This window comes from Stegostoma tigrinum, chromosome 18, assembly GCF_030684315.1.
Source record: "Stegostoma tigrinum isolate sSteTig4 chromosome 18, sSteTig4.hap1, whole genome shotgun sequence".
In the NCBI taxonomy this organism is placed as follows: Eukaryota; Metazoa; Chordata; class Chondrichthyes; order Orectolobiformes; family Stegostomatidae; genus Stegostoma; species Stegostoma tigrinum.
In genome coordinates, this window is record NC_081371.1 from 16638588 (window position 1) to 16654799 (window position 16212).

The 16212-nt window shown below is 41.4% G+C and overlaps 1 protein-coding gene across 3 annotated transcripts in view; it reads left to right on the plus strand.

Moving 5' to 3' along the window:
- scube1 (signal peptide, CUB domain, EGF-like 1) overlaps positions 1–16212 on the plus strand; it is a 271582-nt gene that overhangs the window by 160562 nt on the left and 94808 nt on the right. For all 3 annotated transcript variants that reach the window (XR_007249346.2, XM_048548867.2, XM_048548868.2), the window contains one exon: positions 9045–9161. Coding sequence is in view for 2 of the 3 variants with exons in the window: in XM_048548867.2 (XP_048404824.1) it covers positions 9045–9161 (117 nt within the window). In the remaining variant the exon portion in view is untranslated. The remainder of the gene's footprint in view (positions 1–9044; positions 9162–16212) is intronic.

Here is a 16212-nt window from a genome sequence, read left to right on the forward strand (position 1 = left end):
CCTATCTAACCCTCTGATTATTTTATAAGTTTCAATTAAGTCACCTCTTGACCTTCTTCTCTCTAATGAAAACAGCCTCAAGTCCCTCAGCCTTTCCTCGTAAGACCGTCCCTCCATACCAGGCAACATCCTACTAAATCTCCTCTGCACCCTTTCCAAAGCTTCCACATTCTTATTATAATGCGGTGACCAGAACTGTACGCAATACTCCAATTGCGGCCACACCAGAGTGTTGTACAGCTGCAGCGTAACCTCTTGGTTCCGGAACTCGATCCCTCTATTAATAAAAGCTAAAACACTGAGTATGCCTTCTTAACAGCCCTGTCAACCTGGGTGGCAACTTTCAAGGATCTGTGTACATGGACACCCAGATCTTTCTGCTCATCTACACTACCAAGAATCTTACCATTAGCCCAGTACTTTGCCTTCTGGTTACTCCTACCAAAGTGCATCACCTCACTCTTGTCTGCATTAAATTCCATTTGCCACCCCTCAGCCCAGCTCTGCAGCTTATCTGTGTCTCTCTGCAACCTACAGCATCCTTTGTCACTATCCACAACTCCACCAACATTAGTGTCGTCTGCAAATTTACTAACCCGTCCTTCTACGCCCTCATCCAGGTCATTTATAAAAATGACAAACAGCAGTGGACCTAACACTGACCCTTGCGGTACACCACTAGTAACTTGTCTCCAGGATGAACATTTCCCGTCAACTACCGCCCTCTGTCTTCTTTTAGCCAGCCAATTTCCGATCCAAACTGCTATATTTCCCACAATTCCATTTCTCTGCATTTTGTACAATAGCCTACTGTGGGGAACCTCATCGAACGCCTTGCTGAAATCCATATACACCACATCAACCGGTTTACTCTCATCTACCCGTTTGGTCACCTTCTCAAAGAACTCAATAAGGTTTGTGAGGCACGACCTTCCCTTCACAAGACCGTGCTGACTATCCCTAATCAATTTATTCTTTTCTAGATGATTATAAATCCTGTCTCTTATAACCTTTTCCAACACTTTACCAACAACTGAGGTAAGGCTCATTGGTCTATAATTACCAGGACTGTCTCTACTCCCCTCCTTGAACAGGGGAACCACATTTGCTATCCTCCAGTCATCTGGCACTATTCCTGTAGACAATGACGAGTTAAAGATCAATGCCAAAGGCTCGGCAATCTCCTCCCTGGCTTCCCAGACGATCCTAGGATAAATCCCATCCGGCCCAGGGGACTTATCTATCTTCACCCTCTGTAGGATTTCTAATACCTCTTCCTTGTGAACCTCAATCCCACCTCGTCTAGTAGCCTGTATCTCAGTATTCTCCTCGACAACATTGTCGTTTTCTAGAGTGAATACTGTTGAAAAATATTCATTTAGTGCTTCCCCTATCTCCTCTGACTCCACACACACCTTCCCACTACTATTCTTGATTGGCCCTAATCTTACTTTTGTCATTTTTTTTCCTTAAATACCTATAGAATGCCTTAGGGTTTACCCTGATCCTATCCGCCAACAACTTCTCATGTCTCCTCCTGGCTCTTCTGATCTCTCTCTTCAGGACTGTCTCCATTTACTCTATGGAGCATCTTTTGGAGTCCTTCACATATCTTTCCTGAGTTCCAGAGTTTTGGGACCATTTTTTACAGTTTGGTCTGTTAATCATCTTCAATTTACAGTACTTGGTGTCTATCAAAATTTGCGCCATATTTATGTTGTTTACTCCAGCTTTGGAGAGGCTACTGAGTCATTGGGATGTTCAAACATTAACTGGTTTATTACTTTTAAGATAACAAAGTGTGGAGCTGGATGAACACAGCAGGCCAAGCAGCATCTCAGGACCACAAAAGCTGACGTTTCGGGCCTCGACCCTTCATTAGAGAGCATCTCTGATGAAGGGAAAGGCCCGAAACGTCAGCTTTTGTGCTCCTGAGATGCTGCTTGCCCTGCTGTGTTCATCCAGCTCCACACTTTGTTTTCTTGGATTCCCCAACATCTGCAGTTCCTATTATCACTATTACTTTTAAGAATCTTTTTACAGCTTTACATAATGTGTTTGCTACAGCCATGCTTTCTTCAAGTCTCTGTCATGAATTCTATTAAGACTGCTACCTACAGTCCTAGATATTAACACTTGCAACTCTTATGTTACATTTTCAATAATGCCTTGGACATTCCACATTGCTGCGTTCATACAGAAATATATTATAGTTTAAAATTGAAGGAGGTTTTACAAGAGAGTGGTGTCTCAATATATTCCTGCTTCAGCAGCACACAGTCTAATTTGTTGACTGTTTATGGAACCTAGAGTTTACTTTATAAATGAATATTATCCTTATATATATGCAATGAAATTGTATAACCATAAATCCAATGGTGTTAGGAAGGCGGGACGGAGGAAGAAAGAAGACACTCAACTTGATCACAAAAAGGATGTCTTCAGTGAAATCCTTCAAATTAAAATCTTTTTAGAACACCATGGTCGAGATTATGTAGGCTAATATCTGCTCACAAGCCTAAAACTTTAGTGGAAAGAGGTTTTCTTGAGAAATTTCTCCACACTTCATACAACTATTAAACATTTAAATATTGCACCTTGAAGGATGTTAACACCAAGATTATGGATATTTTTCTTACAAAATTGGAAACAACTTCTCTACACACACTATTGAACTTCAGGGCCTTACACTCCCCACGGCAGCATTTAATTTTCAGTCAAGATTATCCTGGCACCACAGGTCACATAGCTGTACAGGGAGACACAAAGACTGGAAGGAATAGAAACAGTGAGAGGGGTTTCAATTGTTAGGGGAATAGACATGCATTTCTCTGTCTGCAAACGTGAACCAAGATCGTGTGTTGAGATCCTAGTGCCGGAACCAGGGGTGTCACTGGCTGCAGAGCAAGTTGAAAAGGGAGGGTGAACATCCAGCAGTCAAAGTCTACATTTATACCAAGGGCTTTGGCAGAAAGAGGTGTGGGTAGGCAGTCAGAATTTGGGAGCTGGCTTGCAAACTCATCAACTGGGCCTCAAAAGATGTAATCTCTGGATTACCACCAGTAGCACGCACAAGTGAAAGAAAGAAGAGAAGGATAGAGCATAAACTGCCTGGCCCTAACCCTGGCACAAAAGGGCTTTGGATTCCTGGGCCAGAGGGACTGGCTCTGAGGGAGAATAGACCTGCGCAGGATGGATGGGCTACATTTAAACAGAGCTGGGAGCAATTTCCTTCAGAACTATTAGTGCTAATAGGGTGGGTTCAGAATAATCTAGCAGGGGCGTGGGGACTGGGAGGTAATATTAGAGATCACTCTTTTTCTTTCATAACGGTTGGTAACACTGATACCCTTGAACTGAACGGCTTGCTTGGGCATTTCAATGGATGGTTAAAAGGTGCCTTAGCTCTACAATCAAATGTAGACTGGTTCAGACAAGGATGGTGGCTTTCCTTTCCTAAAGGGCGTGTGTTTCCCCCAATCCCCCTTGGACCCCTCTCCCACCCTGGTCCTCCTGACTCAGCCAATGAGTGCTCTCTCCTCTCGTTTGCTACTCATTAAGTCCTTTGTTTAATACCTCTGGCCCCAGACACCTCCCCTAAGATTTCTCAACACTCCTGGGGCTAAATCTGTCACTCTGAGATGAGGGACCTGCTGGCTAATCTGGTTGCCTAACTTTTCTCCTACCTTGTCTCATGTGAGGAGTGACATTTCCTGTCATTGGTGCTTGTTTGTGCATTAAATGGCTGTAAGATAACGTGTATCGATGGCAGCCATTCAGATGGAAGGAAGGGAAACCCATCAACCTTCAGGCTGAGAGCAGAAACTATTTGCTTAATGCTCAGGAATAAGAGAATTTCAATGATTTTATTGTCAGAGACCATAAGCTGCTAATTGGTGGGAAAGAATTAGAGGTAGAATCTTGTCGGGGTCTGAGGGATGGCTGCTACAGTGAGATTGTAGCAGAATCAGATAAGTCCGGTGAGGCTCATCTGGGCATTGGGAGCAATATGCTTCATACTTTAGGCTTTTTGACAAGTGGCGTGCAAAGTATTTTACCAGGCAGCAGCGAGTTGTCAATTAAGGAGGACAGTTGCTTGTTAAACATCTTGCTGATAGCACAAATGTCCACATTTTAGTATTCACACTTCTATTGTGCCAAATTTGCCGATCAAACTGGAGGAAAATCAATGATGAAATCATCTCGCCACTCGCTCAGAGGTTTCCAGGTTGGACAATGGGCACCAATGTCTCTCGACACTCTGTCACCAGCCCCACACGCAGACCATCGGATATTTTGAACCTCCAAGGACCTTCATGGCACATCAACGGACTTGCAGGACACTTCTGCGTTTCGGTGGTATACCAGCGCCCGTCATTGGAACTCTGCAGCAAGGACACTGTGTGTTCAGGGACGTAAACCTAAGCAGGTTACAGCTCGCTGTCATAGCACTCATGCGCTTTCACCCTACCTGGATGCCCCAAATATTTCTGCCTCGTACTGCCTCGCCTTTTTTACACTTTGCCTCCTCAGTCTGGACAAATTGTGCTCCTGACTTGCTTTGCCATTTAATATGGACGTAAGGGTAAGAAGCTTTTCAGGGTTGTCAGCAGACCTCAGTCAAGCCAAAGGACACAGTCTTGATAGAGGTGGCCCTGGAAGAGTAAGTCCGGGGTGGCCACTGATACCAGCCCAGGAGCTTGGACAGGGTGTCAGTCAGTTACTCAAGGTGGTCAGAGTTGGGATGTTGTCCAAGGAAGGGGTAAGGAGCTGAATGTCGAACAGCCCACCACCCATCTTGACTCTTTATCTGCCTTATTAGGCACACCTTTTCTCCTGGAATGACAGAGATGGGTGTTAAAGGAAAGGAAACTGCATGGCACAAATGTGAGTGAGAAAAGATGTTGCAGGTAGCAGTGAGGGTGTATTCTGAGTCTCTGTGGGAAGTTGGTGAGGTAGCAGGAGTAGTGTGAGAGAGAGGTAGCAGGGAAGGTTGTGGCACTTTGTGAAGAACATCATGGAACATTGCTATGCATTCCCGCAGATGGCTAAGACTGCTGTAATCCGGGTGGGAATATCTGATAAGGCTGGTATGATCTCGTGTGATAGTCTCAGGGGAAATACAAAGTCCTGCCCCTGCTCCACCTCATTGTGCAGGAACTCTAGGCACCCACGCACATGTGGGAGAGCCAGTTCCCCCTGTCCTCTATGCTTGGGGCCAATGTCAGGAACGATGCAGGGCACCGCTGGACTGATGCTGCTTGTCTGGGAGCACAACGGGTGCATGGGATGTGGGAGAATCCTGGTATATTGGCTGAATGATGATTTAAGCTGGGCGTAGCACATTGGAAATTCTTCAAAATAAAACTTGGCACTTGTCAACTGACACTTGGCTAAAAAAGTAAGATTCAGCCCAGAGGAATAATTTTACATGGAAATTAGGTGCAGAAGGTCCGTGGTAGTTTTATTACCGAAAATTCTTAATTATCTTAAGATAGACCTTGATAATAGGAACGTGCAAAAACAGGCAAGAGTTTCTAGACTGGTAAGTTGGGTTTTCAACATTGTTTTCAACCCCAGACTTCTTGGGAATGAGGTGGACTGACTGGGTGAAGTGACAGTGGGAGAAGGTTGGGAACAATGGTTTCCAATCAGTGTGTGTGTGTGCGCGCCACAACAAGGTGAAAAGTGTGCCACAAAATCTCCAGGAAGCAGCGTCGATCTCCCCGAACATCGATGTTGTGTCTGTGTTTCTGATTTCTTTTGGACGCTCTGTGTCAATTATTGAAGATGGTTTCTGTTGCCATCAGGTACCCCTTCCAGCTGCATACGTACTAACCTCCAGAAACTGCATGTGTATAGTCTGATGATACCATGGTATGTGTGCCATGGCCAGCAACTTCAGTGGGTTAAGAATGATTGAGTGAGATAAATCGGAATCGCAGCTCACAGGAAATATAGTATCTGAGGTTTTCAAAGAAAAGTAAGTTGAGGGTGCAGTCAGGTTATAATGCTATGAAGTGGAAAGTGAAGACAAATAAATTGCAGATTCCTCTATGATGGAAGTGTGATTTAAGAAAAAGGAAAAAGGAGTGTTTATTACAGATTTGTGTGTGGTATACATAAGTTGTCTAGGTGCTACAGCTAAGAATCAGGCTGACTGTAGAAGGTCCAAAGGGTAACAGAGAATGTAAATAAGAGAAGGAAAAGGATAGTGCAAATAGGAACTGGGAGCAAAGGTGAAAGGGAACCCTGAAGCTGTCCTTGAGCATGTAAATGACAATGAGGTGGAAAAATATGAAGTGATTAAAAGGGGATTCATGCATGGACGTTTAGACATGGCTGACGTAATAAATGAATAATCTGCATCTCTGTTTATCAAGGGAGAAGATGCTGTGTTTTCCACAGTGAGAAAGATCATAGATCATAGAAACCCTTCAGTGTGGAAACAGGCCCTTCAGGTCAACAAGTCCGTACTGACCCTCAGAGCACCCACTCAGACCCATCCCCCTACAACCCACCTAATCTACACATCCCTGAACACTATGGGCAATTTAACATGGCCAATCCACCTAGCCTGCACATCTTTGGACTGTGGGAGGAAACTGGAGCACCCAAAAGAAACCTACGCAGACGCTGGGAGAATATGCAAACTCCACACAGATATTCGCCCGAGGGTGGGATTGAAGCCAGGTCCCTGGTGCTGTGAGGCAGCAGTGCTAACCACTGAGCCACCGTGCTGATAATTCAGACACTTGAAGGATTCAAAATCGAGGAGGTATTATGTGGGTTGATCAAATGTGAAGTGAATAAGTTTCAAGGACGTCACAAGATGCATCCAGTGATGCTGGAGGGAAGTGAGGATGGAAATACCGAAGGCACTGTTTTTCATCTTCCAGTTTCCCCTTTCAAATTAGACAGGAGAATCGCAGGATGTTACATAGTTGTTCCCAGGAAGACTGTAAAGTTCAGCTCAACAACTACAGGCCATTTAGCTGGAAGGCTTCAAAAAGCGATGACAAAATTTGCACTTGGGAAGATGTGGGGTAATTAAGAAAGGCCAGTGTGGATTTGTTAGGGGCAAATAATATTTAATTAAATTGCTGGAGTTTTGATTTTGAAGAGATAGTAGAGAGGATGGTGACGGTAATGCAGGTGATAGGGTTTCTGTGGGTTTGAAAAGGCATGTGATATAGTGTCACGCAACAAACTAGTGAGCAAAATTCTTGCTCCTGGAAGAAAAGGAATAGGAATCAATTGGGCTGTTATTGAGTGACAGGAAATAGTAGTCTTAATGGATTTCTTATGACTGGGGTAAGGTTTCTGCTGGATTTCCCAGGGGCCAGTGGTGACACCTTAGCTCTTCCCGAATTTTATATATGCTAAGACTTTAGCGAACAGGGCAGAAAATATGCAAATTTTATGAATTCTGGAAGTGTTGTGTCCTTGAAAGGTGGTGCATATATATATGCATAAGTCAATAAAAGTGGCAGGAGGAATTGGGTGAGCAGTTAAGCAACTGTATAGTATTTTTGGCTGTGTAAATAGGCACACAGGTTGGAGGAACAAGGACGTTCTGGGGAACTTGTTAAATTCTGGTTTGGCTTCAATGTAGGATTGCATCCATTTCTTGGCATTGTATTTTTAGGAAAGATGTGAAGGCATTAGACAGAGAGCACAATAGGGCTAACAAAGATTCACAAGATAACTTCCTGGAATGTGACTCTCCTCCTAAAGAGATAAAGTGGAGAGGTTGGGATTGTTTTCTTTTTGAGAATAGAAGCTTGAGAGAAGATATGGTAGAAGTTTTCAAAATAGCAAGGAACCCGACAGTATATAGAGAAAAACCGGTCCCCCGTTGGAACAATTAATCATGAGAACGTAGTTATTCAAATTGGCAAAAACCGTTTAGTTATGAGGAAAGTTGTTTTTTCCACTTAGCAAATTGTTAACTGGAATGTGCTGCCTGAGCGTATAGTAACACGTGTACAGTTGGGGCATTCAAGAAGAAATTGAATTATCGTCAGAAAAGAAATTTTGTACAGGTCAACAGGGAGAAGGTGAGGATGGCACAAGTTGAATTGAACTAGTCAGGACACTAACACATGTGAAAGGCCAAATAGTCTCCGCTTTTGCTTTAATGATTCTCTATATTATTTTGAACAAAAATGTACACAAATGTTCTGTGGTATCTTCGTTCATTTGAAAACTATTATGGAAATTTGATCATCTTCCAGAAATTTTATTGTCATCATAGACTAATTTTTTTTGCTCTTTTATCAATAACAAATATTTTACCTGGGCCCTGCACTCCCCATTAACACTGACATTGAAAATATCTGTTCAATACCAAAAGTGCAGCTGACCATGGATAGGTATTAAATTAATTCTTGTAAGGTCCTACCATTAGGTCAGTTAGGGAATTTCCTAACTTATTCATTATATAATTTTGCATTTAATTTCAATAATTACTTGAGTAAGAAAAAGCTCCATCATTTGATATTGGCACTACCCAGTGCAGAACCATGCTGCAAAAAGACGACCCTAATTTCATTGTAGTATTTCATTTTGACTGTAAGATATGCAGGGACCACAGCTAACATCAGTGTTCCTGGGCTATGGTAGGGAAGATGAGCCAGAGTTGAACCTGAGTCATTATCTCACGCTCCTTGCCTGCGATTGGTTTGAGAGTGGGATTTGCATGGTGATCCAATTGGACTGGTTCAACAGTCAAGGTTTCAAGGTAACCAATAGCCCTTTGAGTGAGGTATGCAGGGAACTGCTCACGGAGTCTACATTTTCAAGAGGGAAAAAGACTGCAAACTTTAAAGCAATAGAATCCCAAATCTATTGCATGCCACTGACAACATTTTGGTTCTTAATTTTCAAATAAAAAAATCACTTCATTTCTTTTTATGCTAATGTGTGACTTCCAAGGATAAAACAATAACAGAGCTTTCAATGTCCTGTATTTCTAAATTGCAAGATAATCTGAAATTTCTGAAACTCACAAGAGTGTTCCATGTTAAATTTATTCCTCACAGAAACATGTGCTGTGAATAATGGAGGCTGCGATCGTACATGCAAAGACACGGCTACAGGAGTCCGCTGCAGTTGTCCTGTTGGATTCACGCTACAACCTGATGGGAAAACATGCAAAGGTCAGTTCCTGTTTGCACTGAAATCCATCATAAGCCTCCAGTGGTTTATCACCACAAAAAATGTAAATATTCAGACATGTGAATTGCACGCTGTCCAGCTGTAGTTGACTCAGAACAATATTTGAATGTTTCTTTGGAAGACTAAAGATCTGAAGATTGTCTAAAATGGGTTCACAATATTATAAAAGAAATATTCATGAACTTCGCTGATGGTCAAAGAAAATTAGTGTTACTAGAGGAACTGCTGGTTAAAATTGTAATGCTTCTTTCTCCTTTGAATCCTGGTGATTTAGGCAAAGTTCATGGTGAGTAAGTGACTCCTTTGATATTATGCCTCTATCCAGGATGAAGTGTGAATTTTCTGCCTTTGGAGCAGTTCACGTAAGAAAGGGTTTTGTGGGAAATGTGTCCTGATGCTCAGTTTTCTAATGCCATTATAGCTTCAGGTACATGCCCTGGCGTGGAAGTGGGGGAGAAAAAAAGTACATAAGTGAATTGGAACAGAATGCAGTGAAAACAATTGAAGAAGAATTCCACCTTTTGGGAAAGGTTTTTAAAAGACAATACTGGATGTCTTAACCATGATTGATAGGACGAGGGACCAAGAAGAAAGTGACAAAAAAAATGGAAGAGTGCAGGCATGAGTGCAGGCAGGTGAAAATCATCTGGCAATAATGCGTTGTTTGCTGGAAGTAGTTCTGCCTGTGATGATTTGTGGAACCAAGGTTCAGCTAACGGCTGACCTGGATGGCACTGAGTGCATGAACAATTACGGCATGGTATTTGACTTTCACGATCCAGCTGTCTGTTGGCCTAAGCTCCAAGAACGACGTGCCTGTCTCCAAGAGGTAATTGCTGACATTTTGGAAGATGCAACAATTCACCTGAGAAACAACCACCATTTGGAAACAATATCTAATTTAGAAGTAGTAAGAACTACAGATGCTGGAGTCAGAGATCACAGTGTGGAGCTGGAGGAACACTGCAGGCCAGGCAGCATTAGAAGAGCAAGAAAGTTAACGTTTCAGGTTGGGACCCTTCTTCAGAAAAAAATCTGTCATTTCTGAAGAAGGGTCCAGACCCAAAAGTTCAAATTTCCTGCTCCTCTGATGCTGCCTGGCCTGTTGAGTTGCTCTAATTTAGAAGTGCTGCTTAAGTTAGAGATCTAATGTGCATCATAAATACACTAGACTTGTTATGAAATTCATTTTCTTAGCTCTTCAACAACAATTTTATTTAGCAATAATTCATTGCATCCTCTTAGAAATAGAAATAGATCATTACTGTGCCCATAGATTTTTTGGTGTAAGCAAATGGAAAGGTAAATCCCAGTTGTATTGTATCTCTCGTTCTTTTATAAATTAAACATACTAATGCTCTTCAATTCTGTATTCTGATGAATGCCTGGACTCGTATTTGACCTATAATGGGTAACGGAGATTAATTCACTCAGGGTCCATCTTCAGAGCATGGATTTTAAACATTATATTTGGACAAAAAGACAGAGTGCTGAAGATTTTCGTCCTGTATTCATTAGAAATAGTTTTACACATCCCTGTGCAGGTGAATGCAAGAAGCAAAGCTTTACTAATCCAAGATGAGGGCTAGAATGCAAAGGGCAGATCAATCTGAGGGTGGCTATGGCTGTTTAGTTTTAGTTATTTTACCCAATTATCATCTCCTCTTCTCAAAGATGTTTAACCAGTTCTAGGCAGTTCTTCAGTACCTCACTCTTAATGATCGTTATATTGAACCTAGACAGCAAACGTTAGCAGCATACACGTTACCATGGAGGCCAGCATGTATCGGTTTAGTTCTGAGATCAGATAATGTGTAAACTTGTCTCCATCAGTATGCTGGATGGGAAAGGGGATCAGGAACCTGAACGTATCCACGAACTGCACATAATTTGGAGCAATGATGGCTCCATCACTACTGCCACCATCCAGGTTAGCTCTATCTGCACAAAACATTGCCTCCAGGTCGGGATGCATTATTAGCATAGAATCTTACAAACTGAGTCAGAGCCAAATTATATTTCACGTGTTCTGTCATTTTCTGCTGGCATTAGAAGTTCAAGGAATTAATAGTCTTGTTATTCAAGAAGCCATTTTGTGAATGAAGTAGCAAAGTAGCCTAACCACTCAATTACCACCAGCCAAAGTGTTTGAATTAAATGAGGAATAATTGAGTTAATAAATAAAAGTTCTTTGAACAGGAAGATACCATTTTAAAAGAATATGCACTTCATATTTCATTTGTGGCTCTGCACACAGAGAATGGGCTCACACCTCTATAATGGACAAATGAATCTATTTTTGGGGTTGTGTTATTGTGAGGATAATACAATTTACAATGACCAATAGAGTTTGAGTCATGACTGTAATCTCAGCGACCCAACTCTTAGACACTCTCCAACAAAGTTAATGCTGTTTTAATTGTAGATTCTCAATAGAACTTCACTTATGTTTACGTGTTATGACCTACTACAGTCGTACTCATGGCAACCTTGCATGTGGCAAGGAGGAGGCAAATCTTAGAATACAGAGATTTGGATAAATGATTGGAAGAAATGAGTTACTATTTCACCATGGTAGTTGAGGAATTATGTACTTCTGACCATGGGGCCACCCGGATTTCAAAAATATGTCTTTGGGTGACAACAGATTTCCTATCCAATCTGGATTATCCTATGGGTGTAGAATTGGACAATGTTGTTGACCTTTACTTGGCTCTGAAATAGCCAAGCCACTCAGTTGTATCTAATCACTGTCATAAAGCCTAGTAAAAATAAAAACTGATGGGTATTGCCAGGTGACCTTAGGCACTGGACACGACCACACCAAGTCCAGTTGACAGTGCAAAGTCCTTTATCTATTGTTCTTTGATATGATGTGGGCAATGCTGACAAAGGCAGTATTTATTGCCCATTTTTAATCAGCTTCAAGAAGTTGGTGGTGAGGTGCCATCTTGAACTGCTCCAATTCATGTGCTGTAGGTGAAAGTCAGTGATGAAATCAATCACATAGTTCCAAGACAGGGTGATGAGTGATTGGAAAGGAACCTGGCAGGAGTGTGTTCACATCTGTCTGTCTGCCCCTTGTGCTTTGAGGTGATAGTGACTGTGGATTTAGAAGTGCATCCTGTCCATTCATATTGCTCCCAGTAAGCATCGATGGTGGAAGGATTCATTGTTCAAGTTGGTGGATGGGATGCCAATTAAATAAACAGTTTTATCTGGATTACCTTGTTCCTTTTGGTGTTATTGGGGCTGTGAACATCTAGGCAAGAATAGAATATTCCATTGTGCCTGTGACTTGTGCCTGTGAATGGTGAACAGTCCAGAGCTGAAAGACACTTAAAATTCCAAGCCTCTGATTGATAGCCATAGCCTTTATATGGTTGGTCCAAGTCAGTTTCTGGTCGGCAGTAACCTTGGGGACCACTAAGAATGGTTCAATCACCCCAACGCTGCCTGTCCTTGACATCAACACAACCTTTAAGTGAAACGAAAGAGCTCTCTCAAAGTCCGGATCAAGAGGATAAGTCTCCATTTTCTGGAGTCATATCTAACAGACAGGAAGATGACAGTGGTTAATGAAATGCAGATATTCATTGTTGACTGCACATTGTTCACTTCTATTTGTAACTCCTCAGAAAATGAAGTCATCTCAGCATGAAGCAAGACCTAGGCAACATTCAGTCATGGGCTACTAGATCAGCACACCATGTAAATGATACAGGATAGGATTGGAGGCAGCTTTGAAACTCTACTTCCACATTTATTTACAGAGGTACATAGTACATCACCACCTAACCTAACTCCCACAGTTTCTACCTTTACCTGTTCGTAGAACCATAAGTGAATTCCCAATCAATGCCCACCATCACATGCATAAAATTAAAGACAATTACCAAAGTGTCAAACAATGGCCATCTGAAACCAGTGTAAATCTAAGCAGGCAAACAGCATTGCCATCATTGAATTCCCCACTATCAACATCCTGGGCGGAAACTTAACTGGAACGGCCTATGTGCATATTATGACTACAGGAACAGGCCAGAAGTTAGGTATTCTGAAATAAGTAACTCTCCTGGCTCCACAAGTCATTTGCAAGGTTTAAGTCAAGAGTACAGCTCCAATGAGACTTCAGAATCTTTTGAGCATCCAAGACAAAACTGCCTAATTGATGACCACCTCATAAACTATGTTAAAATTTCAACCGTTCCATTACCAATGTACAATGGCAGCAAGCTCCTAAGGCTCCTCCACTAACACTTTCCAAACCTGCAACTTTTATCACCTAAAAGGGCAAGTTCTGGAGGTGAATGTGAATACTGCTAACTGCAAGTTGTCCTCAAAGCCATTCCTCATTGCAATTTGGAAATATATCATCATTCGTTCAAAGTTTTGGATCAAATTCCTGGTAATCCTAGCAATTAGCATAGCAGGACTATATGCACACCGAAGAACAGAGCTTCAAGATCACTCACCACCATTATCTAAAAAGCCTTTAGGGATGGGCTGATCACACCATTAACATTCACTTCCAATGCCAATGAACAAGCAATAAAATCATTTGCCATTTTCTACGTAATCTGGCAAAATCAGAAAGGAAAAGTCCTGCTGTTAGGAAGTTGAGCGAGGGCCCATTTGAAGTCAATACCATTCAGTTTACTACAGACCAGAATGTGGCCATTTTTGATCAAACTAGTATATCTTATTTCCCCCCTTTTTATTGCCATAGCACTTAACTTGACTTTCTTCAAATGCCTATCCATTTTCCTTTTGAACTCATCAGCATTTCCACCAACCTCATCAGCAGTGTCTTCCAGGTTATCATCACTGGTCTTGTAAATTAAAAAGAAATCTCTTCCTCACAATCTCTCTGCATTTCTGCCCCAAAGTCTTAAATTTTTGTCCCCTTCTCCTTGTACAATTAGCTAACAGCATTTCTTTGTCTACCTTATTCAAACCTGTCATAATTTGCCATAGATATATCTGACCTCCACTTGGCCCCCCTCCAATCCAAGGAGAATAAACCTCATTAATCCAATCTAACCTTGTCACTGAATTCACCTTGAAATCATTTGAGCAAATCTTTCCTGTGCTTTCTCAAGGATCTTCATATCTCTCCTGAAATATGGTGACCAGAACTGGACAGAAGGCTGCAGTGTGGCAGAGCTGGAGCTTTACAGATTTTCAGGATAACTTATCTACATTTGTACTGCATACCTCTACTTGTGAAGTCCAAGCTTCTATATGTTTTGCCTCCAAGTCACTCAAGATGTACTGCCACCTTCAAATGCCTATGTACCTCCCACCAACCATCAGATCTTTCTGGCCTTTCACTCTAGAATTGTGCCATTAATTCCGATATCGTTTGACAAGATGCATCATCTCCTTCATCTTCTGAATGAAGTTCACCAATATTTAAGGTACAAGACACATTTCACCCACTGGGACATTCCATTCCTGGTATTCATTCTTCATCTGACCCAGGCCTTTTGATTCTCCTCCTCAGTAAACATATATTTCCAAATTTGTGTTTCTCAGCTGTCCTACCCAACCCAGTCATCCTCTGACTGGAGCTATTTAATGGAAATGCCATCATCTGCTGTGTCTTCTGTGGGGTTATTCTAAGGAAGCTCAAATTTTAATTTAATGTTGTCATTAAATATATTAATGGCAAAACATAATAAGAGCATCACCCAAGATTAGAATCATTTCATCTAACCAATGTTGTTCAGTCAATTTGCATTACTGCTGACATCCACATTCAGTTTTACTTCTGTTGATCAGTCAAGAGAAAATGCCTGAGTAGATTTATCTGGAGGGAAACTATTTATGTTTACAGGCATATGAGAGAAACCGTCAAAATTTCAAAGCATGTTCCTTCAGGAAGTTGAAGATGTAACAAAGCAAACAAGAAATTGATACGATGGAATTGTCTGTGCATGATATGTACAGACCTATTTGAGGCTTTTCTGTGATCATGTGCCAATTTCCATTGTACACAGACTAGACCTTTTGTAGACACCAGTTTCTGACAGAGATTAGACCGTGTTTAACATTGCATTCAGTCAACACTTGGCTGAGTGCTTTTCTTTTTACATAGCATTAAGTCCAGAAATTGCAGGTCTAAATGTGCTGTAGTCCACCTGAAACTCAAAGCTGCTGACAAATTACATCAGCTGTCATTCTGCAGTAGCATAGGAAAAATCTTCCCAGGACTTGCCTTTGATAATCCCTTTTAGGAAAGGCAAGTAGAGCATAAATTTTTCAAGCTGCCTTTATGTCTGCAAAAGTCTATTCAGGGAGATTTAGGGAAGGTTTAGTGCAATGAAAGATCAGATTAACATGAAGTGTTTAGAACAGCTTCAGACTGAAACCACATATCTATTTCTAACTGTTAAAGGAGGAAGGCTGTTTTTTTCCTTTTACCTTTTTAAAAAATTATTACGTTGTAATATTTTAAGGTTTTCTAAAATCTAGAATATGTGACAAAACAAAGTAAATTGCAAGTTGGTTCTGCGATAGCAACCAGATGGAGGAGATCTACTCTCCATTGTAGAATCTTCTCAGTTTTCTCCTCATAAATTACATCCAGCAGGAAATTCATTCTTTGTCAGGTTTTTGTTCGAATGGTGAAGTTTAAGGTGAATTTCTCGTTTTGTTCCCTTGTCTTAAATGCTGACAAACCTTTTGGTAGAAATTAAATTTCAGATCTAAATAGGATTATATCCATAAATCAAAAAAAGTCTCTCTTCACACAAGCATTTAATGTATGTTTGTCAACTTAAGTAGCTTATTTGACAGATTTTGAAGAATCTTCTGATGTTGGCTGACATTTTATTAGCTATGTGATATAGCTGACCGGGAGGTTGTATTTGCAATAGTGTAAGACTCATTGCACTTGGGGTGCGTTTTTGGGCTGTTTATCATCCTGTGACATAGAAATGGCCATAGGCCAAAAGCTATTGACATCTAGCTTCTCAATCTTTGTAGCTGGCTGGAAATGAATGACTAATGCTAGCATCAGAAAAGTCA